At 46.7% G+C, this 25,692-nt stretch overlaps 1 protein-coding gene across 1 annotated transcript in view; it reads left to right on the top strand.

Annotated features, from left to right (window-relative positions):
• Window positions 1-25,692, top strand: part of RIN3 (Ras and Rab interactor 3) — a gene marked incomplete at its 5' end in the record, with an annotated part of 69,490 nt that overhangs the window by 5,537 nt on the left and 38,261 nt on the right. Inside the window, 2 exons of the mRNA XM_082485721.1 lie at window positions 15,207-15,393; window positions 19,114-19,228. Coding sequence (XP_082341847.1) covers window positions 15,207-15,393; window positions 19,114-19,228 — 302 coding nt within the window. The remainder of the gene's footprint in view (window positions 1-15,206; window positions 15,394-19,113; window positions 19,229-25,692) is intronic.

Genomic DNA, 25,692 nt, shown 5'->3' with positions numbered 1-25,692 from the left:
TGAACATCCCCTTATCCTTAGGGAGGATTGAGGATGCTCTTGTGATACAGATAAGTAAGCAAGTAGACCCCGAAGTAAATGGTGCTTATTACCCTCCCCATACAGCAGTTGTCACAGATAGGAATAATAACTGAGTAGCAGTACTACCGTCACCAGCGCAACGTAAGAATTGATTAACTAAAATTTGTTAAGAGTTTTTAAGGTGGCAAAGGCACGATCATACTGATGTTTAGAGGAGAAGGGCTTGAAAACCACCGTTCTGTTCAGAGGAGGTCCTTATATCAGTTTCTCAGGGTTGCAAGATCTATAGCAGAAATTCTGCTAGTCAGTTTAAGTACATCTATTTTAAGAGAAATAATTTGTTCCTATGGGAGGTTTAATTTGAGGATGGTGAGATCAAAATTCTGCCAATCTTTTGTATCCCCAGTTACATTTCTGCAAACATTGGGGGGGGGGGGGGGAGGGGTTGCATGTGGACAGGTAAGTGGGTTTTTTGCCACTGTGAATATTTGTTGACCATTATGCCCCAGCTGGAGGGGTCTGGAGTGCTTGTTAGGTATTTTATAATGCTAAAGACCTTCAAACATTAATCTTCAAATACCATTCCAGCCTACCTGCCTGTATGAGAAAACATCTTTCATAGAATTTGGGCACAAGCGGTACATAAGAGATTTAATGAAGGTGCTTTCTTCTCCAGAATTTGCTGAATGAGTTGAGGCAGTGCCCTTACACCCCTGGTGGCCGTGGGGTGGGCTACTATGTTATCAGAGCTGTAGGACTTGTGCAAAACTAGGTCAGCTTACTAGAATTACTAGCTGTGGGCCACAGGGGACGTGGCATGACACTCGTGGGGTGACATCAATAGGGGCTTTTGAAGAGCAAAGTACTTGAGGAGATATATATGACTTAAGTCCTGTCCTGCATGCACACCACTTGAATGAGGGTACGCAGCTCTCCTAGGAGAGCCGGCCAGCAGCGGAGTACTCTGAAATTCATGGTTACAGGGGCAGGACACATCTATACTGCACAGCGGGAGCTGTACGGGTGCTGGGCACCCCCAGGCTCTGGCATTGATCTAGCGGCAGTGAGAAAAAGCAGTGAGAAGACAGGTGAGCAGGCAGGCAGGCATCCATAGGAACTACCCGCCAGAAGGAGGGCACAGCATCTGCAGGGGTTAAAATCTGACTGTCAAACCATTTCCATACCTCCCTGCCAGAGGGGGCTGCCTGCGGTACGCAGGGTAGAGAAGCGTCGTCCCTGTGCGATGGGTGCACCCCGTCTGCTGTGGAGGACCGTGGGGTTGCGCGAGTGCTGTATTTTCTGCAAAGACCCTCCACCCCCCACTCTTCCTTCACCACTGTTCGGCATCCACGATCTGCTCTTACAACATAGGAGCACGTGTGCCAACCCCATCCTCCCCCCTGACAGAGAAAACCCCTAAAACTCAAATATGCACATGGCTGAGTTGGAGCCATGTGTTGGTGTCAGTCCAGAGTAACTCTCCGGAGCTGGAGAAGAGCTGAGCTGAGAATCCATCCCGGCTTGTCAGGCGCTTGCTTCCCGGAGAGGCAAGGTGAGCTTTCAGCTGGTGGTTTTTTTAACTGTGAAGTTTGGGGTGTGTGTACATACGTGAAAGTACATGACAAAACAGCAGCTGTGGTCAAGCAAGCAGCGCTATTTAAGCTGTGCTAAAGCTAGAAGCATCACCCAATATGGTAACTGTTGTAGCCGCAAGCCTTTCCTCTGTCCGTTTGGTACCTCTCTGAGCCATCTAAAGTAATTCTACCCACCTCCAGAAATGAGATCCCTGCGTCAATATGCCCTGCTGCAGTGGGGACATTAAAGCAGTGCTTCCCTCAGGATTTCAGCTGCAAGAGGTTTGGAGCACTTCGCTCCCCTTCGCCTGCACCCAAAATAGTATAAATCTTTTTGCAAGTGAAGATGATTACTTGAGCAGCAAAGGATTAGCAGATGTGAGCATTGCATAGCTGGTTATGCTAGTCATATTTTCCTAAATAGATATTCTATTAGATGCACGCGAGCCAGGGAGCGCTTGGGAATGCAGCTCTTTTCAAATAGATGAATATATACACGCATATCTCTCTGCCTTTCCCAGACTTCCCATCACCTTTCTGCCAAACAGGGGATTGATTTATGTCTGAGTAAAGGATTTTCTGCTTTCTGCATTACTGATAGTTTTAAAAGGGACAAGGTGTTTTCACTAGTTGTAACGACCTTGCGTGATTAATATAAAGCCCTGCTGTGTATGAGAGGACCTCTGGGTGTTTCATGAATATTAAGCCTCCCAATAACCAGCTGAAGGCAGGGATCTACTACTGCCGCTGTAGGAAGGGAAACTGAGGCGCGAGCTTGTGGAGCTGATTTGATTATAGTCACTTACTTTGCAGCCCAGTCCCCTGGATCCCTAAACCCTGGCCTTGCCCCAGGGCATCCTTTACATTTGGGGTGATTCCAGGAACAGAATCCAGTTCTCAGAAAGGCTTTTCCTTTTTGGTGGGTGAGTTCCCTGCTGGATCACGGAGCTGAACCAGCTTCCTCAGTGTTTACACAGCCTCTGCAACCGAAGCGAGAGAAGCAGAAAGTGAAGCGTTGGGATTGTGTGCAGGTGGGGTCAGGGGACGGCCCGTTCAGCAGGATCCTGCCATTGCCCCGGATTAGGAGGAGCACGAAACCACAGCCTGAGAGCTGTTCTCTGAGGCGGGACTGCAATTCTGGCTCAGATCTGGTCCCACAAGAACTGGGGCTGCTGGTATTTGCTCTAGGGGACTAGTTGGGGTCTGTGCATCAAGACTGTTCCTGGTAGGGCTGAAAGACCTGTCTTACTGCTTGAAATTATCATGTTAATTAGTACTTTCTATTTGCTTTTGCAAGGCTAATGGATTGTTGGGGAATTTCAAGTGCTTTGTTGAAACCAACTGAATGTATACAACCTTTTGGATGCTGGGAAAACCTTGCCAAATATAGGGAATCCAGGTAGCTCAGGTACACCCCTCCTGGGGCCCTCTGAAGAAAGCCAGTCTTTGGATGCCTCTGTCTTGTAAAAGCAGCTGTTGGGCAGACCTGGAAGCAGCTGCAGCCGCTTATGAACTGGATTAAATTTTGTGCTGCTTGGGAAAATTCACCGAGGAAACAGACCAAAAAATAGTAGAATCTGGAGACTGACATCTCTGCTGGCTACCTGCAACACTGTTCTGCAAATTGCTAGCAGACTTTTAGGCAAGAGAAGGTTGTCCCACATATTGGCTAAATGACAGCCTGGGACCTGACCCAACCTTTCATCTTGCCTGCCAAGAATTTTTCTCTCTCTTCTCTCTCTTTCCACCCTCCCCCCTCATCTTGAGTTCTCTCCAAGGAATTTGTCACTCCTGATACCCCCCACAAAAACAGAAACCAGGCAAAGCTCAGAGCTTCAGCTCCCGCTGAATCAGCAGACAGGAGAGAGCTTGGCTTTGGACAGCTTTCCTTTCTGTCCACAGGACAAACATGTAACATAGGACTTTTTGGTGTAACTCCGTACTGAACTCCCATTCCAATCCTTTCTAAGGATTAGAAGCTAGTTATAGACCGGATCTCATTGCTAACCTTTCCAGCCCAAAGGGAAAGTGACCGTGTTACCCTGCCAGCAGGGACGGGCCCCCCGGGCTGGGACACCGCGGCAGAGATTGCCTGAGGGGCACTGTGAAGAGCAGCCCATGGTAGGGATGGATGGTAGGAACTAGTCCCTTGGCCTGGTGTTCTGATATCTCCCTTTGCTATTAGACCTAGCTATCTAGGTCTAGCCTGCATTCACCCTGCCTAACTTCAGGGCTTAATTGTTGTGTGCCATTTAGGAACCTGTGCACCCATGAGGATCTCTGGAGAAGAAGCAGTTCCAGGGAGTAATTCAGGGTGACTGGTGCCAGTAGGCTGAATCCGCGTCAAATATTTGTTCATGCCTCACCAAGCTGAGCAGGGAGCCAGGCCAGAGAGCTACGTCCAGCACAAACCTTCTTCCACCCTCCCACCCCCTGAGTCAGATTGCCCCAGGGTCAGACAGGCAACGGCAGCCTGGAGGTAGGGGTGGGTGCAGCGTGATGTTTTGGGGAAGATACGACCAAGGCAGCCGTGTTATGGATTGTCTTAAACTGCTGTGAACCCAAAAACTTTGTCTCATGATTTATTTACATCGCAGTCTTGGTGATCAAGTGACTATAAGCGCTGTTAAATGAACAGGTTTGAGGTCCCAGCAATGGTTTAGCTGGGCCTGCGGGAGCTGACAGACCTGCCTTGCTGCTTGACAGGTTTTGTAGTCACGTGCTGAGCTCCCAGCCACCGCAGGGACATTGCAGCAGTTTCTGACACTGCTCTGCTAAGCAGGGCTTTGGCCCAAGGCTGTCCCACCAGCACAGGATGATGAGGACCACGCACGCCCACAGGGCAGGTCACTTAGCTCAGCCCGGCAAACTAGAACACCTCTCTCATCCCTGTGGTGGGGGACCATTCCCTGTCACCACCTTTTCATATCCCTGAAATACCCCAACAAGCCTTTTCCTTCTTCCTTTCTCTAACCGTGCCTCAGTGTGAACGCGGGCAGGGATCCGGTCAGATCATAAAGTGAGAAATAAACACATTTCTCCAATGCCTGATCAAAACTAAATATAAGGAGTATGAAATTGCGGGAGTAAGAATTAAGGATGACAGACAAAGAGGAGGTTCACAGATTTAGATATCTATTTTTTTCCACTAACAGCACCATGTATTGAAATGCATTCACACTGACACTGGAAGGAAATCTTACCCAAAATGTGAATATTTGTGTGTAGTCTGCAGATCAATGGCTGAATGACTGATTTGAAGACCCTTTGAGTGGTGCCTTAACGAGAGGAGGGACTTCTGCTCCTCGAGATACCACAGGTTATGTCTATGCTTGTATTTCCCTTGGCCAAATGGCCATTTCTAAATCATGACCGAGAAAAGTGTTTGCAGGTATTTCTTAGAAGAGGGGAAGACTGCTCAACTTTATGCAAGTCTGTGCGGTTAGCACCTTGTACCATCTCATGTGTCTCATATGTCTACGCTAAATTCACTCATGGGGTGAGGAAAGCCATTGCTTTTTATGACTGGCCTGATGTTTCTCCTAATATTTTCCCAGGGTTTTAGCTCTGACACGTCATGCAGCTTCAAATAATTTTTAATATATAGAGTTTGAAACAGAATGGCTTTATTTAAGCAAAACTGCAGTATAGTCTCAATGAAGTTTGAATTCGGGGATTTCTCCCTCCCCTTTATTTTCCATTTCCCTTTCCCCTCTTTGTTAAGTGAGTACAATATAGAAGAAAAGCATTCCCCGGGTTTTCATTCCTGTCTTCCTTCCTGGCCGGATGAGCTGGGAAAGGGCAAAACCTCTGTCAATAGCCCCGGCCCTGCCGTCAAAACAGGGGTGCTCTGGGCTTCTGACACCTCAGGTGTTTTTCAGAGGCACAGAACAAACCCAGACACCTTCTGTCCAGCTGGTGGCTCTGCTGGGCCCTTCTAGCACCCTGACACCAGAGGCTGAGGAAGGTCTGTGACTTCCTCACGTCCTTAACAGCTTAGGAAATTGTTTCTCTTCTTCCAAACATTTGCTTCTGGTTCCCGCACCTCGCAAGCCTTTCCAGAGAAGTCTAAGCAGAATCATCCAGCAAAACACTTGCGCAGCTTTTTGTTAAGGAAAATGTGCTTTCTTTGGCTCCTCTGCCCTTGCCAGAAATGGCTCCTGGCTAGGCCTGTCTTCTGGAAGCTCTCTTCTTTGCAGTGACAGGGCCTTGTAGAAGTGTAAATTATCCTTCGTTGCCTGCGCACAAAGAAAAATCTTTAGTTTTGCTGATAGGCTGAAATTCCTGAGGGAATAATTTGGGTTTGAAATAGGCAAGGGACAAATGACCTGAAAAGCTCTGATTATGAATACGGGGGGAAAGGGCTTATCTTTAACACAGCAACTGTCTGGTGTTAGGAAGGGAGTAGGCTAATAAAACTTGCAAAGGGGTTTTGACTTGCAAAAGTGTGTTTTGACTGAGTATAAAGGGAAAGACAGTTGATAAGATATTTTGAGACAAATCGTTGAATGCAAAATATATATGTGCAAGGTTACATAAAGATAGTGGTATAATCTGTGGGGTGAACACCAGCCAAGTCATGTTACACTGATAGGATACAGTACCCCCAGCCCACTGTGGGGCCACGGGCAGCATATACCATCTGCATTAAATTCTGCATTAATGAATGCAGGAAACAGCTAGACTGAAGGAAAAAAAAAAAAAAGGGCTTTGAAAGAAGGCCTCTTCCTTCAGGGAATTGTTGATGTTTGGTTTTTATCTTGTTTCTGCCCGTGACATGGCTGTGAGTGTGAGCAGCCCCGTTTGCTGGTAGAGCCGACCTGGGTACTAACAGTAATGCCAATTAGCTTGTATTTTGTTTGGAGTTTTTATGTGTATGCAATTCTTTGTAAGATATATACCTTTATAATATACATACCTTTGTGTATGTAAATGGAGGGATGGACCTAATGAACCTAGGAAACGCAGTGAAGCTAGGGACTTATAGCAGTCTTTCAGCACCTAAAGGGGCCTACGGGAAAGGTGGAGAGGGGCTCTTTATCAGGGAGTGTAGCGATAGGACAAGGGGAAACGGTTTTAAGCTGAAAGAGGGGAGATTTAGATTAGATATTAGATAGTAAGAAGTTCTTTACTATCAGGGTGGTGAGACACTGGCACAGGTTGCCCAGAGAAGCCGTGGAGGCCCCATCCCTGGAGGTGTCCAAGGCCAGGTTGGATGGGGCTTTGAGCAACCTCGTCTAGAGGATGGCGTCCCTGCCCATGGCAGGGGGCTTGGAAATAGATGATCTTCAAGGTCCCTTCCAACCTAGACCATTCTATGATTCAGTTGCACCTCCCTGCTCCTTGAGAGCACTCTTGCACTGAAAGATTGTTTACAGGGTCAAACAAGAGGCTTTGACAGGGGTATTGCCACTGTTTCACTGTAGGCACTTACAATTAAGTTTGACTGATTTAGGAGGAAGAGCAGCTCTTCTAGTGGAGTTGACCCTAACACCTGAGATGGGCACCCTAGCAACGGGACCTCTCTGAGCGGCTAGAGCAGAAACGCAAGCAGGTAATGCAGCTGCTGCGGTTGGGTGGTTTACGGGAAGCACTGCAACACCCCCTCCTTCTCCACTCCTGAGCGACTTGGCCCTGCTGCTCATGCCATTAGAGAATCATCATTAGTTGTAATCATTGGGTTTGTGCTCTGATGAGTGACCTTCGAACGGGGGCAAGATTCTGCTCAGTTCAAAATCCAGATAGGCTGGGGTCATGTCCTTTGACTGCATCATGGCAGTAATGAGGAAACACACAGTTGTTAGCTTTACACCTGGTGATGGCAGCAGCCAGGGCACCAGAGCTTAACACAAGCTGAGTTATTCTGCCCATGAGCTCCATGGTTTTGCGTAGAGCCTACTGCTGTGGCTCAGCTAACATCCTCAAAGCTAGCTCAGCTATCCTCACTCTGCTCTGCAGGCAGCAGTAGAAGTCCACAGTTACTTTGGTGTGATGCTGGTCTGTCAGACCTTCAAACTGAGCCCTGTACTGTGTAAGACAGCAATCTGGTGTCATATGTGAGCAGAAAACTGTCTGTGGCTGCTTATTACTTAACAGATCGATACATGAATCCATGTTCTTCCACCTGCACAAGTGGCCATTACAGTCTTTCCCCCAAGTATAATAGCACTTGCTTATTTTTATGATTTCCTCTGTTAGTTTCTGTGACCAGGGAGGCGAGGGCTTGGTGAGTTGGTGAGTGATTCAAGGGCAGATGAGCTGCCCCACACCTGATCCCTCTGTGCCCATTAGTGGAGCTCCCAGGCTGGGTGGTGACTTGCTCCACTTGGGCAAACACGTGTGAAGACGTGCAGGCAGGGTCCAGCTGGGGAGAGGTGGGTGCCTGCAATCCATGTGTGCAAATCCCTGGTGGCCGTCACACAGGTGGGCAGTTTGGAAATCCCTGGCAGGGCCAGAAAAGCTCAGGGAAGTGAGCCTTCAGTTGTAGGGTGCAAAACGTCACTGCTGAAACTGAGGGTACCTGTAACAGAAAGTGGAGCAGGAGGGGAACAGAGAGGTTTGCTGAGCTATGAGGTGTCGGGGTATTTAGGACACCCTGAGTTTGCCTTATGTTTTGGCAGCTGGAACAGCTGCTTCCTTGGCTATGGTGATTTCCAGGCTGAGCAGAAAGGTCTGGACATGGAAGAGCACCAACTGTATCAAAGACCAAACAGACGAAGGGTGGACATAAAAGCTAGAGTGGAAACAAGGAGAGCAGTGAGCAAGAGGAAGTGCTCTGCCAACCACAGGTTGTCCGCAGACCACAGTTTGAGAAGCACAACTTCCTGAGCTACGCGTTTGTCACCAAGGTGGACCAGTAACGCACGCGTTCTGCAAGGTAGGAAGGACTACTGAACAGGGAAGCCTGCCTCATGGGATGCACCGAGCCTATCTTGTCACTTCCATTAAACAATTTTTCTGTACATCTGAGAACTTTACAATGCAGGAAGCTCCCATGGCTTGCTTAACGACCTACACCTTTTCCCTTTTTGCATATCAGACAACAAGAAACTTGGGTTTTATTTTTACCTAAAGGATGCCAATCAGCTGGGTGTGATCTCTGAAGACCTCAAGAACTTTCTTCTCTTTCTGCTTTTTGTGGTTTTTTCCTGTTTGTTGGTTTGATTTTTGTCAAATCTCTTGGCTCTATTATAGAAAAGCATTTATTAAAGCCTGAATTTTCTGTGAGGCACTGTTAATGCTTGGTGTACAAAGTTAGCTGTTGAGCTATGGGTTTTTCCATGTGTCACTTTGCTGCCTTTCCATTTTCCTAATACTCTGTTTTATGATTGAAGAAGTTTACAGAGCTCTCCCTGAATCTAGATTGGGTGCAGTGCCTCAGTTCCACCAGCTATTGGAATAAAGAAATGAGAATCCAGCAAGGTGACCCAAGCCAGGTCCAGATAGTAAATGAATCCTTCTCCTCCATTTTGGACTAGTTTGATCTGAACTGGTCAAGTGAGAAAAGATGGGCTGGATTATGAGAATAACGAGAAGGCATTGAGAAGTGACCACATCTCAGATGGAAGCAAAATGAAGCTTGACGTCCTCCAGCTGGGGCACTGCATAACTTCCCTCCCAGTGAACTGAAAATAACAGCATATGAATTTCACACGTGTCTGAACAAAGATTTTTAATTAGTCTACCTAATCATAAGTGGTGTCAAACCAATGCAAGCATAGGTAGCTACGTATATATCAAGAGTCTAACTGATGAAGCCTTGTTGCGCTTGTTTTGCTGCTACTCATGTAGCACTGATTATTCCTTCTCCAGTGTCCTGGGTTCAGAACTTCATGCTCTTTTCAGCGCAAAGGTGGTTGTGAAAAAAAGGGGTACAGAGATCTGCCTCTATCCCCAGTGGCACAGAGCTCTGCAACCACATCCAACTGGGTTGGTTGTGACACGGAATGTAAAACAGGGATGAGAGTTTTCTGTCAGTCTTTTAATGTCAGCATCATCATCTGACTCATCTCCACGAAGCTCCATGCTCCCAACTCTGCCTTTTAACCACAGGAATTACCAGCATTGTCTATCTGCTTCCATTGGCACTGGTGTGTCGGGTTCAGGAGCTTCTATCTTTTCCTCCTGCTTCCTGTGCTCCTTCTAAACTGTTGCTGTGCTTGAAGGGTTTCCACACGTGAGCTTCAGACACAAGCTGGCTTGTTCTGAATGGTATCCCTTCAGGTACAAGGTGCCTTTAGTACAAAAAGTTGCTCTTCACCTGGCGTATGGAGTTTATGGCCACTGGTCCATCTTTCTCCCCCAGTAACAAGCCAGCTGGCACGCGTTACAAGACCTACGGTGCCTGCTCTGCTATAAATACAAATATACCGGAGTATTTCTTTGCTTGAGGACAACGCACCAAACCCTTGCTCTTGCTCTCTTTTGATGTCTTCTAATATTCAAGGGGAGAAATACAAGTAATATAGTGATAAAAGACTAGCTTCTAATTCTTACACCTGGTCTGTTTAAACATTAGGGCCCTCAGTTTTTTACTTATCGCTGTCTGCAGACCATTTGGTTTCTGATTTAAGATTCAGATTTATTAACACCTGATGCATCTTCTCAGACGTGCTCTGGTGAGAGGCAGAAGCTGTAAACGCGTGGGAGTGACGAGGAAGATGGGGCCTGACACGGTTGGAAACCGTCCTAGCTCATCTGACAGTCGCTGCTGTGGCCCACAGCTTCTGTGGCTCAGCTGCCTCGGGGAAGTTGGGAGTGACCGGGGCTACACAACACAGCCAGGAAAGCCCTTAGTGTCACCAGGTTTGTGGCACTATTCCTGAAGTCTCTCGCAAAGGTATGCCCAGGCCTGCACCTGCGTGAAATTCAGTGGATTACATCCCCTTGCAGTTCTGATGATTTCTGGGAATATTCAGCTGGCAAGCATGGCTCTTCGTTTCTAAAGCAATGAGTCGTGGTGGTGTCGTTAATTCAGTGTACAGTCACTGTGCAATAATTCAAATCACCATTGTCATCGTTATTACTTCTGACCGAGCAGCCTGGTATTTTCTGCCAAACTGGGGCAGGTGTGTGAATGTAATCACTGTGCAATTAATTAATCTGTGTTGCCAATCAGTATGCAACACACAGCTCCCCGCATCGCAACTGAGTTCAATTTAGCAGAGCGGCAGCAGGATTTAAAAGTAAGGGCTCAGTAAACAAAAAAAATAAGAGAAACAGGCAGCTTTAGGGCCAGATTTTTGGCTTTGCATCGCACCTAACAAAAAAGAGCACCTGCCTGCATCAGCCAAAGGGTTTTGCAGGACTGTGGGAGAAGGGGGGGAGAGTTAGCCGAACAGCACGTTATTTCTGAAAACTCTTGCTCTTAGAAATCGCCTGATGCATGAGTTCTGAGCGAGGGAAATAACGAAGGCCGGCCGCTCACCATGGCGGCCCCGCAAATCCCTTCAGTTGGCAGCACAGCAGGAACCTGGGAGCTGCCTGGGCTCCCTCCTCTCTCTGCAGCTACAGAGCCACCGCCGAGCCCGATTAAATTGCCGGATTAAGCAGTTCTGCAGCCTGGTGTCTGGATCTTTGTGACAGCTGCGCCCGGGAAAGAAGTCAAACATCAGTGCCGTAACTGCGTCAACTGGTGTGCCGTGGGTCACAGCATTACAGCTGGAAAAGGTCTGTCAGGTCATTCACTCCCATTTCTTAGCCAGCACAGGATTTGACTCAATAAAGTGTTTGCTACTGCTCTAAACATGGTATTTTAAGAGATTTGGGCAATACAATCCTCTTCCCCTTCTCTTGGGAACTTATCCAGCATCTGCTAGAACTCCCTGTCAGGAAGCGTCTAGCTTACCCGTTCCCTTGTTTTAATATGATCCCATTAATGAGACCTTGACTTTCCTTTTTATCAAAGCCTCCGCTTTGGCTGAGGTGTCCTTTCCTCCCTCCCCAGGTAGAAGATCTTCCTTAGTTCCTTCTGGGCTGGGCTGGCTTTTAAAGGGAGGATACCCCACAGCAGAGTTCTCATCCCTGAGGGCCCCAAACTGCTGGGTTCCTGTTCTGCCGAAAAGCCTCATCCGCTGCCCTTTATTATCTGCACTGAAATACCCTCACCAGGTCCACGCTGCTTTGTATTACCTCCTTACCTTTGCTGATATCCCTCATTTCCCTTCAGGCAATGGGATTCTTGAGCATCAATGCTTTGCTGGCCCTTTTCATTTCACCTTACGTAATTAATGGGTAACGAAGTTCAGCATCACTGGGAGCTATCGCAATGCATGTCACCTTCTGGTGCCGCAGCAAGACATTATCAGCGTTGACCTGCATTTGGCCTAGGTTTCACATATCTTTGGCATATCAGATTCATGCTTGTGTGACTAATTTGGGGAGCAGCTTTTGCTAACAGTGGTATGGAATATTTCATTATAAGTCACCGTTTTTTTCCTTCAGCTCATTACTTCTTTCCCATTACCGAGTATGAATGTTGCCATCCAACACACACTTTCCTTTCACACGGTTACTAGGCAGTTCTTCTGGTTTCTACTGTAAAGAAAGAAACCGAGAGATGCATTGGGTTAACTTCCAAAAGCTGTCCTCCGCTGTTTTACTCTATATGTTCAAATGATACTGATTAAAATCACATGCTATTGCATCTGAAAGAAATTTCCTCACCTGTGTGACAAGCTGGGCTTTTATCACAAGTGAAGAAAAATGTGTTTCACTTATTTCTATTTGCTTTTTTAAGCATAGTTCTCATTCTTACTGTCTTGGCTATGATCTTGAAAATGGATTGATTAAAATTAAGATTCTGTGGACTAATATCCTGAATCAGCAACTGGGATTGCAGAGGAACATGCATTTTCTAAGGAAGCTGTCCCTATAGCATTGAAAAAGAAAAAGCTACTAAAAATAAAACCTCACTGTTGGTTTGGGGATTTGAAAGGCTATTTTTTCTAAAACCTAAATTTTGGGATAAGCATGCTGTGTTAGGTTAGGCCTTTGAAGGGAATCTCTTTTAGTAGTTTAAGTCTGACCGTATTTGAAATGTACCACTTTAAGATCTGTATCATTAAAAATAAAAGGAAAAAGACTTGAAATAATGCCAAACCAAAAGTGAGAGTCCTGCTCTTTTCGGCTCTGACATCTAAGCAGCAAAACTGCTACAGAAAAGCACAATATTTTGTGTATGTTCTCCTACATTTCCTTTACTTTTAAAATCAATTGATCAAATGAATGGCAAGCCCCTATCCATGAGTCTGTAGCCTTATCCAGTAGAGCTCTTAAGACCAGACCTTTCAGTACAAATATTTCCACTGACTGCAGTGCTGAGCTTATGTATAAATACTTTGTTGAATCAGCGCCATAGCTAGAAACCAGCATTTAATACCAGTCTGCCATTAGACTGCAGGGACTAAAAATAGAGCTAGTTCTTTGTGTCTCTGATCGGAACAGGAATCTAAAAGAGAACGTGCCCCAGATCTTTAATATTCTCAACAGCATAATTTCAGTATTCTTAAATATTGTACAGCTGAGAATAAGCTCTGAGACATAAGGTGTGACCGTGCATTGCTAACACATGGTGCCACAGGATGGCCCTTCTCTTGTCGCTCAGCATCTCCCATGCATCTTTTTGGAGCTTCTTCAGAACTGGCCAAAATGACAAATGTGGCAGGAAAAAAAGAGGGAAACCAAGTCTGCATTTCATCCCTCCTGAAGGTCCCTCTGGTTTTTCTCCACGTTTCCTGCACTCCCTACCCTTCCCCTCTCTCGGCACAGGGAAAAGGTTCACTCTGTCTGTGTCCTTTGAGGCTCATCCTGCAGGACTTGCTGGGTCGTGCTGAGCATCCTCGGGCTGTTTGCAGGGCCGCACCCTGAATTATTCTGCTGCTGCAGATCAGCCTTTGGCAACCAGCAGAGATACTGCTTCTGTAGTGGATAACTTGCTGCTGAATGCATCCTAATGCATCCTCCTCCTCCTCCTCCTGTACTCTGTGAGTGACAACGGAGGTGGAGGGCTTCCCTCTCCCCATGAGCAGCTGTCGGTGGCTCCCTGGGTGCAGGAGTGGAGGACTGTCCACCTCTGTTACCACCAGCGCCGGTGCAAACTCATCAGTGGAGATGAGGAGCACTCGGTGTTATTTTTTAAAGAGTGAGATGTCTTAGTCTGCCTTTTTGCAAACTACCTAAGCTGGGCACAGAGTGTGCCTGCCAAAATGCGAGAGCAGCTGACGGTGCCTCTGTCCACTGCTGGCAGGCTTCCTCCGAGAGGCTCTGATCGCGGGGCGAGATCACAAAATCACAGAATCACAGAACGGTAGGGGTTGAAAAGGACGTTTGGAGGTCATCTAGTCCAACCCCCCACCCTGCTAAAGCAGCTTCACCCAGAGCACGTTGGACAGGAATGCATCCGGGCGGGTTTTGAGCATCTCCAGAGAAGGAGACTCCACAACCTCTCCGGGCAGTCTGTTCCAGCGCTCTCTCACCCTCAAAGTAAAGATGTCTTTCCTCATGTTCAGACAGAATTTCCTGCGTTCCAGTTTGTGCCCATTGCCCCTTGTCCTGTTGCTGGGCACCACTGAAAAGAGTCTGGCCCCATCCTCTTGACAGCCGCCCTGGAGATATTGATAAGTGTTGACGAGGTCCCCCCTTGGTCTTCTCCAGGCTGAACAGCCCCAGGTCTCTCAGACTTTCCTCATCAGAGAGATGCTCCAGTCCCTTGATCACCTTCGTAGCCCCCGCTGGACTCTCTCCAGTAGTTCCTTGTCTTTCTTGAACTGGGGAGTCCAGAACTGGACACAGTACTGCAGATGTGGCCTCACCAGGGCACAGTAGAGGGGGAGAATGACCTCCCTCGACACCCTGGCCACACTCTTTATAATGCACCCCAGGGAGGCCATTGGCCTTCTTGGCCACAAGGGCACATTGTCAGCTCATGATCAACTTGTCCACCAGAACTCCCAGGTCCCTCTCTGCAGAGCTGCTCTCCAGCAGGTCAGCCCCTAACCTGTACCAATGCATGGGGTTATTCCTCCCGAGGTGCAGGACTCTACGCTTGCCACATCGGTGCCCATCACAGCTCCTGCGCGATCAGAGAAGTGCTGATAGTGGCATGACTACAACAGGGTGAGCTGCTGGAGAGGTCTGGCGCCCCTTTTCTCTGCTGCAATGCTCCCTTTGAAGCCACGAAACATGGCTCTGACCCTTCAGCTGGAGGACAAGGGCCCAGGGGACAGGCATGCTCCACCCCCTGCAGTGTTGGGTGCCTCTGTGCATCCCATGCCTCTGTCCCTGGCTACCTGTGCTTAGGCAATGTAGATAGATGAGCTGAAACCAACAGACCTCTGCACAGAGCACCCTGTGAGCCTGTGGTCTGAAACCCTGGTGTGCATCGTTAGCGTGAGCCCATAGTCCTTAGGACGGGGCATACCTGTCTGTCGAGATCTGTATGCCCAGTTCGCATCTATCACAGCAAGGCGCCCGGTCCACTGCCCCTCAAGGAGCTCTCCTGGTGTATCCATGCCTCTGCGTGTGCTTCTGTGTTTGCATTGACAGTCCTTGCTCCCCCCAAATTTTCCATATGCAGTTCCGCTTACAAGGGGCTCCCTTGCTGTGTTTCAGCCCGATCAGAGACACCGGCGAAGAAGGAAAAGAGACACATCTCTGTCAGGCCACTGCCCTACGAAACTGCCTCCCGCTTCCAGGGATCAGCATCCTTGATAAACTCATCAAGACCTGTCCTGTCTGGCTTCAGCTGAACATGAACAAGGAAAGGGCTGGGGCGATACTTGGAAAAGAAACAGCAGGGGTAAGTCCAAAGCGGTTTCGGTTCAGACAACCACATTTCCTGACCTTGGTGGAGCTGGTAAGGAGAGCAGCGCTGTTTTTCATGTGGAAGGAAAAAATATTTAGCAGACTGTGCTCTGTTTCCATTAGCTTTTGATGCTTTAGACACTCGCAGTGGCACAATATAGATATATTTGCTTTGGGGAAGCAAGAAATTTGTCTCTGGTTTTATTTACTTAGTGTGTAGATTCATGGAGATGCCTTCCCATTCACCACCATACCCACAGGTATGTTGACTATCCTAATTCGGAGCAATAAAAAAAAATCCCTGAAGAAAAGGCCCTTAAATTCTGGGAGCTGCTGTAAGTAGTTTTTTTTATTGCAATAATTGGTATCTGAATATTAGAGAATAGCAGACTCCTGCAAAGCTCGGTGTGTTTAAGGAAAGCAGCTCCGTAGGAAAGGGAGGTGCCCATTCCTGGGTCTCGGAGGTGAGGCACGGCAGGGAGTAGATGTCCTGGCCAGCTCTGGGGAGGGCAGGTGCAAATGATGCCAGAGCACAAGGACAATTCACTCACTCCTGCTCTGTGGAGGTCTGGACCTGTCCCTTGGCCGATTCCGTCTACCCTAAGCTAAAAGCTGGCACAGCCAAGTGACAACCTCCAGTGGGACTCACCTGACCAACCTGGGCTGTGCCTCACCCTGAACCAGACATTGGGCAAATTATTCTCTTTGTTTTTCTGCACTGACTGTAAAGGGAAACCTGAGTGACCATCTCTGATGTAGCCATGTATGGCCCCAAGCCCCCTCGGTCATTTGCCAGTCCCTGCAGGCAGGACCGTTCCCCACCTCCGAGCGGCTTTGGGGGCAAATTGTGCCTCTGTTCCTCCTGCTCACGCTGTCCTCGGGCATGGTCTTCAGCTGCGGCTCAATGCAGGCAGGAGAAGATCTGACACATCAGAGGTGTCCCACAGCAAGGGCAGGCTCTCCTGCCCACTCTGAGCCCACCAGAAGTCGAACCAGCACTGCACCTTTCCCACCACCAGTGAAAATGGAAGAGACTGGTTTGCATACCAGTCCTGACCCAGGCAGTAGGGTTAGGTGTGGCTCAGAAAACCCACCTCACTCTCGTCTGAACAGCTATGGTCCAATTTTAACCTTTGGAGCCATGGCAACCAGTTGTGCAGATCAGGAAAACAGAAGCAATTCCTTTCCAGGTTTCACTTCTCTCATTGCTTAAATTTAATTTCAGATTAAGCACTTGACCAATGCAATGTGAGACAGTGTCGTCTGAGACCCAAGGTCGCAGTAGTCTCTCAAGGTGTGTTAGAGGGACCATGCTGTCACGTGAGTGGTAGGACCTGAGGAAGGGAGAGCCTCTATGGCTTCTCCCTACCTGCAGGCACTTTCTGCATTAGACATAGGCCTGTTTCAGGCATGCACCTGTTTGCCATGCGTTTATTTGGATTTTCTTTGTGCTGCTGGTGGGCCTGAGCCCACGGGGCTCAATTTCTTATGAATGGCAGAGGTCAAGATGATGGCACTGTGTGAGGTTGCAAAGCCACTCCAGAGCTGCGTATTTAGCACTGGTGCTTCAAAGCAATGGGAGATGCCCTTATGGTGGGGACTCATGCAGAGAAAGGTCCTGGCTTCTAGGCAAGCTTTTAATTCTTCTGTCCAAGAAATTAGTGTTTTCTTGATAGATTTCTACTGCATTATAGTTGATTAATAATTTTATCAACGCACACTTCTTCTTTCTAATATTAATATCCAGACTTCAGAATTAGCCCAATTTTTTAATTCAGTTTTTGTAAAAATACCTTGACTTTCTCCTGCCAAAACCTGCTATCAAAGAACAATTAAAGGTGAAGATTACTTTGTCTTTTTAACTGCAGCTTCAAGGTACAAGCTAAAAATATCCTTGACAATGAGCTTTAATTAGAAACACAATTAGGAGGTCATATAATACAAAGAATGAGAGATTGTTATTTTTTCCTTTTTTTATTTTATCTTTTTCTTTTGTATTCTGTCTTGTTTCTTTGTTTCTTTTTTCTTTCTATTTTCTTTTTCCTTTCCTCTTTCTTCTTTTCCCTTTCCTTGTTCTTTTTTTTTTTCCACTGGTCCTATTGTTGGGAACCAATGGCTACCGTGGTTCCACTGGTTCCAGTTAAAGACTCAGGGGCCTCTTATCAGTGTGTATTGATATCTGATGGGAGGGAGTACAGAATCATAGAACCACAGAATCATAAAATCATAGAATTGTCTAGCTTGGCAGGGACCTTTAAGATCATCGAGTCCAACCATCAACCTAACACTGCCAAAAACACCACTAAACCATGCCCCTAAGATCGACCCAGACTATTCTTAGTGATATCCAGTGAAAAGACGAGGTGCAGTGGGCATAAATTGAAACACAGGAAATTCTGTTTAAACATTAAGAAAAGTTTTTTCACTGTCAGGATGATTGAACATTAGAACAAGTTGCCCAAGAGGCTGTAGAGCCTCCATCCTTGGAGGTAATAAAAACTGGACAAGACACAATCCTGAGTGACTTGCTGTAGTCAATCTGTCTTTGAGCATGGGGGTTGGACTAGATGATCTTCAGAGTTCCTTCCAACCACATCTACTCTGTAATTTCAGGACCAGTCAATACACTTGAAGTCAGTGCTGCCATCCAGAGGGATCTTAAACAAGCTGGGAGGACAGAGCTGGCAGGAACCTTCCAAAATTCAACAAGGACAAGTGCAAAGTGCTGCCCCTGGGAAAGCAGAGCCCCCAGCAGGGATCTGGGCTGGCACTGCCTGGCTGGGCAGCTCTGCGGGAAAGGCCCTGCGGGGCTGGTGGGCAGCCAGCTGGGCACAGACCTACTGAGGAGAGGCTGTAGGACCAGGTTTTGTTCAACCGTGAGGAGAGACAACTTTGAGGGGACTGCACAGCAGCCCCCTGGTACCTACAAAGAGGTCATGGAGAAGACAGAGCCGGGCTCTACTCAGCACTGCATGGAGGGAGGACAAGAAGCAACAGGCCTACATCGACACCGGAGGGGTTCAGACTGGGTACAGGGAAACAGTTTCTCCCTGTGAGGACAGTAAGCGGTGGGACAGGTTGCCTGGAGAGGCTGTGCAGCCTCCATCCTTGGAGGTTCTCCAGACCCATCTGGAGAAAACCGTGAGCAACTTGTTCTGGCCTCATGGTTTCATCCAGGGGGTTGGACAAGAGCCCTTCTGGGGTCCCTGCCAGCCTGAATCTTCTTCTGGTCCCATGAAAATACTCTGCCATGAGACACTGTGGCCACCAGAGCCTTTGGCCTTATGTTCCACTCATGGACACTTGAATCCTTTCCCTCTCAATGTACAAATGACTCCCTTGCTTTAGACCTGGACTGGGACATGCTATGGTGAACTGTCTGTAATTTAGGGCACTTATGTGAGGAGCATCACTTTACAAATTGTGAGTGCAGCTTTGTACTCTTCAGTTAGTGAAAAAGTTTGCCTTTTAGGCTTAAGTGGGACATCAGTGATGGATAGAAATTTTGCTGGTTCCTTCACAGGTCTGAATTTCAGCCAGATGAAATGTCCCTTTATTCATTATTTTTGTAGTGTAAAGTTCAACCAAGTGGAACGAAGCTAAAATAAGAACATTTAAAGGTAGATTGTACTGATAAAAAAACTTCATCGCCAATGACCTAAAATAAGATTCAGAAGCTCATATAACATAGCTAAGCTCTTGATTCCTTTTTCAGATATTCTTGGTTAGGAGAGAGGGTAACGTGAACAACATGGTCCTTGCAGTCCGCCTGCCAGTGCAGAATGAGGCTCCCGGTGTGCTGGAGTACAACATTAAAGAAGAAAAATCAAGTAAGTTCTTTACATTTTTTAGCCTTGCTCTGTACTGAATCCTCTTGCGATCACCAGTATTTATGTAATTCACTTGCAATGAGCGTGTTCCTCTTGTGACCGGCAACAGATCTTGTTTTTACGGTGTAGTTCGGTTAATATTTCCTGCAGCTGCTTTACCTCAGCTCCCCTGTGGTACTGCACCTTGTGTTATCATTTACAGACTTGCAACGGGAAAATAAAGCACCTCCAGATGAGCAGGCCACCGCTTAGATCAAACAAGAGGAGCAGCCTTTCACCGGGTGGAAGTTCTGAGCAAAGCCCAAGGCACTGACAGACTAAGCCTTGTTAGCTCACTGATTCCGTCTCTATTTCTGCCACTGAATTTGGGGCCTGCCAGGCATCGGCCATCTGCTACATTCCCTTTTCATGCATCTCATACAGTCATACTGAACAACTGGTTACTCCAAAGCTGACCGTTTTCAGCGCCTCACTGTTTGTGGGACGCAGCTGAGTCGTGGGGCTGGTGGTATCGGTGCTGTGGCTGACGGGACAGCCAGCTCTGCCGTGAGCAAGCGAAAATGAATCCACTTCGCAGTCAGCCACGCCTGATGCAGCCCCTGGTATAAATGGACGTGTAATGCATACGATTTCCACTTTCCAAGAAATGTTTGTAAAATCAGGAATTTTAGGATAGCCACAGAAAGATGCACTTGAAAGAGTTCATCCAAACAACTTCACACTATTTATTTATATGAACACATCCAAATCCTCTGTCCCTGAGCTCTTCCCCAAAGCCAGCTCCCCAGGGTAGATGTTTCACCCTGTGTTAAAACACTTCTGTTTCCGCTGATCGATGTTGTGGCTTTATTTCTTCCCCCTTGACAGTTGCTCAAATGATTTTTTTCCTTCTCATATGTTTCTTTGCGTACCTCTGCATCGTAAACAGACTTCTTAATGTGCTCTAATCTCAAGCACAGCCCCCGGGCTGTCACAGATGCCAGCCTGGTGGCCGCGTTGTCCCCAGGAAAGCTTTCTCTCGCCTGTGTGCACCTCAGAGCACACAATTGCGGAGATGCCGCCCATCTTCAGTGCTTCTGCATGACAGCAGGAATAGCAAACCTTTTGCCACAACTTCAGGTGTCCAGACTAAGAAGACAAGGGCAAGGGTTAGCCGCAGGGTGGGGAAACTTTTTTCTTTATTTAGTTATTTGAAGTTGACCTGGGGCTTAGGTTTTGCTTGGTGGGGAATTGGGTTTTGATGATTCAAGTTTTCCTTTGGTTAAAAGTTAAAAAACGGAATCCTGCCATCCTAAAAATATCATTTATAGAAATGTTACTTCTTCACTTGTGTCCTTTGCCATAAAACCTGATTTCTTTGAGGACAGGCAAAGTAAAATGTAGTACAAAAATTTCAGTGTGAGCTAGCCTAGCTAGAAAGACTTTTGTGCCACGTTTTTCGAACTTACTTCCTTGCTGTGTCTAATTTATCACTAACTTAATGCAAAGGATGTGTTCAGCTTTCTGGTAGGAACAATAATTAAATCAGTTTCCACCACTTTCATACAAGCTGCAAAATAAGTGGAAGATGGTAATTAAAAACTAGCTCTCATTTAAAAAGCAGGAGAACTGCCATCAGATGTGCAGCGACGCCAGCAGCCATGAGGCTGGTGCATTCCTATGGTGGATATTCACGTTATTTTTGCTTGAGTTCTGTCAGTGTTGAGCTGTAGAAAGCCCCTCAGTTCTCCATCCCACCCTGTTTTGACAGGGGCACACTGGGCACGGCAAGAGTCATGCTTTTGCTTCCTTTCTCACTTAGGGTAAGTAGCCAGGCCTTTGAGTTTAGAAGAAATTGAATGAATTCCTGTTAGTAAAGCCGAACGACTGTATCTGGAACAAGGGAAGATGGTAAACCTTCTGTGCCTTGAAGTAACATAATACATTAGCTTTGAGTTATGGTCTCTGCGTTACTCCAACCGCTTTCTAAATGTTTATAGGAAATAAAATTATATGTTGTTCAAATCATTTAAAAGAATTAAAAGTAGAATCTGAGCTTTCTTGCTAAGTACCCTGGTACGTCTGGATTGCCTTAGCTTAATGAGGTGCCCTTCAGTCTTCCCTGGTATTCTGTAAGTGTCAGGGTGGGAGACCTCGAGCGCCCATGGTGAGTAAATGCAGACCAGAGACATTGTCTGCCAAAAGTTCAGTGTTGTACGCCCTGAGAGTGCGTACAGCATGCCAGCGGCATGGCCTGAGGACCACTGTAGACTGGCAGGATTTTTCCAGGCATCTATTCTTTAACTTCAGAAAGCGTCTCTAGTTCTTCTGTGCTTGCTGAAAGGACGTTTCAGCTCCCCACGGAACATCACAAGCAGGGAGGTGAATCCTCCTGACAGCTTCCAGCTCTTTGAGTCTGCACGAAGCAGAGCAGAGCTGGTGCCCTTCCAGTGCCCTTCAAAAGCAGCAGCTGTAATTCCCCTGCCATTCGAGAATCCCCCTTCCCAGCTCTACTGGGGACAAGCAGCTTTGGTTTTGCTGGACTGCTCCTAATATTTCTTTTCTGAGTTGACACGTAAGCAATGATCTGTGTAATCTGCCCCACAGAGAGCTGTTTGTCCCTTTCTGAGAGCTGACTCCTCCTAAAGGGTTTGAAGAAGTGGGAACAAGTTCTTCTCCCTGTTACTTTGGTTCAGCTCGTTAGACTCCACAGTGAGATGTAAACTGAAAGCCGAATTTGCCTTGACGTATATAGTTCAGATTTTACAGGGATCCTACCTTCCAGTTAAAATTCCAGTTGCAACCCATCCCAGCTTACTATTTTGGAGCACCTTGCCAGCTGCTTCTTCTCCTTCTCATGAGGACTCAGTGCAATCTCAGCTCCACAAGTGACACGAAGAAGAATGTGCTGTCCTTAGAGGTGATATGGTGGCTCTGTGCCATCTCAAAAGTGATGTCCATCTTTTTCTTTTACCATATGCATCTTTTAAACAGCAAGTTTTACTGCTCAGCTTTGTAAAAAGCTGTTCTCATCCCGTCCTACTTTTCAGACAGTATCTGAAGAGGTTTTCCCCAGTATTGTAATGATGGTACAGAGGTTGCTGCCCAGCCCCTGAGATCCATATATAGCTGGCCATTCAATGAAGTACAAAAAACTGGAAGCTTCCAGGCATTGCACTGCCCAATAGTGAGGGATCTTCTTTTTTTCTCTTTCTTTTCCCCGTACCAGATCTGCTGTGTTGACGTTTGATGAAATATTTAGGGAAGTGTAGTTTTCTGAGGGGAAGGCCAGATTTAATTGCGATTTCTTTTTAAATGGAAAACCCCAAAGAACCCACTAGGTAAGAGCATCAAGAAATGAAACCTCTTCCCATTTTTTTTGTGGGGAATTTTCACCTGTTCTATGAAGTAGCCCTTAGAATCATAAATCAGGAGAATGAAGAGACTGGATTTAAAAAAAATTCTTCTGGTTCTTCATCTTTGGTTGTAATTCCTCCAGAGACAAGAAGGCTAAAGCCTGGTCGCAGCAGCAGGTATGGTAGAGACCCAACAACAGACACCACATGGTTCATCAGAAAGTTGAGAAAGCCAGCAACTTTCAAAGCCTTGGATCTCTGCGGTGTTGAGAGATACCTCTCAAGCTCTGCTGAAATCTCAACTACTTTGTGTGCTTTCAGTTCTGAGAGTTGTCCCTTACTTGTGCTTCATCCCAAAATGGAGCCCTAGCCTCACATACCTCAAGAACTGAGCAGCATTTCCTCAGCTGACTCCTATCCTTGGCTCTTCTCAGCAAACCGGTTGTAGCCTCAGGTCCCAATTCTCCTTCCCCTTTATGAGTATGCAGTCAGAAACCATTCCACTGACAGCAGTGACGGTGCAGCAGTATTAAAAAGAAAAGAATCAGATGTTTAAAGTAAATGTGCATGTTTTAAGTAACATATACTGAGAGCTTGAAAGAAGCATCTGAGTATGATAGACCATTTGGTGCAGGCACTGACAGTAGCTTTTACTTTCACAAATAGTTATGAAGATATCTGCCACAGGGGTGAAGTCCTTTCATAGAAGAATGCTCTAGCACCATATACTGAGTGTAATGCTTCCATTTTTTCTGGGAAATCTTGTGAATTATAGCTGACAATAATTTGATTGCATGAAACATGAGTTGACCGTATACTTCTCAGCAGTCTTGCACGTATGCTTTGGTGTGCAATGAGTAGTAATTGTTTTCCAAACACTTCTCTACCAAAAAAAGAGGATGTGATTCCTTTCCAAGTATGTAAAATGACGTTAAATAGGAGAAGTACCTGCAATTGCACAGAATAAAGAAGAACATATCATTCATATTGTTAGAAAATTTTATAGAAATAACTATGGGATTGATTTGCCAAGTCAGTACTGAACTCCTCGGGCTCATCTCCTAAGGGGTTTGAGGCTGGCCTGATCCTGCCACGGATGGCTGCTCTTGTAAATCATGCCTCTCCCATCACTGCGACTGGCTTTGCTCACTTGAAAGTTTATTTTCTGAAGTTGGTTCACATGAGCTCACGTTGTAGAGTTGCTGTCCTTGTTCCTTATTTAAACCATGCCCACGTGGGACAATCTGCCACCAGGCGTAGCTAGATGTTCAGAAGCATTTCTTCCAACATGCTGGGCCAAGGCTGAGTTGAGCCCCCAAAATCAATGAGTGCACAGCTGAAGGAGGGGTTTGTAGTGATGCCTTGTCTGTAGTGTGGTTATTTCGTTTATTACAGGAAAATTCTGAAATTTAAACTAAAACTCTGCCTGCTCTGACCCTCCCAGCTTCCCTGGAGACAAACACTGAACAAGCTGGAGCATAACAGAGGTCTTAAAATAACCTTAACACAAGCAAATAGGAAAGACAAACTAAATTATCTCCACGTAATACAATAATGTCCAGATCACGATTAATACCACCTTTGAAAGATGAGACACAGTGCCATCGGACACAGTAGATTATACTCAATTTCTGGTTTATGGGCAGCAGCTGTACTTCAGGTTAACTGGTATGGGCTTGCGGTGAAGACCCACGATATACCTTGAAATAAAAAGATAGAGGCAATTACTGCACTCAAAAACAGTTTAAGAGAAATCACTGAGTGTTGCTGCAAGGTTGCAAGTCTGGTAACAAAAAGGATGTTGATAAAGAAATCCAATGTCCTGCCCTGGTCACCTTATTTGGCCTTTTTTAAAGTTAGACCAAGCTCAGGAATTGTAGGCTGGAGCCTGGTAAGAAATGCTTGAGATGGACAGTAGGGATTTAGAAGACCACAACTCAAGTAAAGCACATGGCAGCGGTTTACCGGCCTGGTTAATTCTCTAACTGCTGTTTGCCATGAAAGTTCATGAGGACCTAACCGTTTTGTACATCCACCGCCCGTTGAGCTCTCTCCATCAGGACAGAAAGAAGAGTTACACCAGGCCTGGAGGCAGCCTTGCTGGGGAGTCAAAACAGTAATTTAGACAAGCAAAGGTGTTCCTTTGCACACTGGACTTTACGAATGGTGAAATCAGCTGTAAAAGGGAAGAGATTATTTAAGGGCTAAGGTGTCACAATCTACTTTCTTGCCTTAATAATCCCAAATAGGTGCAGTCTAATGCTGTGAAAGCAAACTTAACTCTCAAAGCCAACTTTGTCCACCATTACCAAGTTACTTCAGTGACTTCCACGCTTCCATTCCTCCTTCCCCAGCCCATATTGGAGGGGGGGAGTTTTTCATTATAGACTAATGCCATTTACAGAGGATATAAAGGGCATGTGCAGTCACTCTGACTGTCCTGTAGCAGTAACAGATGGTAATAAAACAACAGTAATCAGGCAGCAGCGTGTTTACAGAGGGGCATTAGAGTAACATGGGGATGGACTTTGTTCATCTTCGCAGGTTTATCTCTAAGCAAAGCTGCTGAAAGCCCCGATCTTTACGGCCCAGCCAGCCTGAGGTGAGGGCTGTGAGCACAGCTGGCGCGATGGCTGAGCTCAGGTGCAGGGGACACAAAGCCCTGCCGGTGTCCCTGCGGGGGTCGGCAGGTCCGAGCGCTATGTGAGGGCACTCACTGAGTGAGCATGAGGCAGGGAAAAGGAGGCAGGTTGACTGGGAGCAATTTAGTAGATGCTCTTTGTCGGCTCAAACACCTTCAGATGCTGATAATGGGCTCGTTTATTGGGCTCTGCTGGCCCCCTGGCCACTATGGTCAGATATGGCCCATTATGGCAGATTTCCCTGGTTTGTTTCATTAACATTTCTTCAATACATATTGAGGCTGGATTAACAAATTCAGAGACTGAAGTCCTCGTTGCTCACATGGCACAGCATGGTCAGGTGGTATTTTCCCACATTGAATTACTGTACAAATGAGGTCATGGGAAAAAAATGGGAGGATAGCTCAGTCACTGCAGCCTACTGGGAAATTTAGCTCCTTTAATGAGAGTGGCCCGTTGTGCAGATGATTTTTGTGATATGAATATT

Source organism: Vanellus vanellus, assembly GCF_965231255.1.
Source record: "Vanellus vanellus genome assembly, chromosome: 6".
NCBI lineage: Eukaryota > Metazoa > Chordata > Aves > Charadriiformes > Charadriidae > Vanellus > Vanellus vanellus.
Note: the sequence above shows the minus strand (reverse complement) of the source record. Positions and strands in the feature narration are given on the sequence as shown.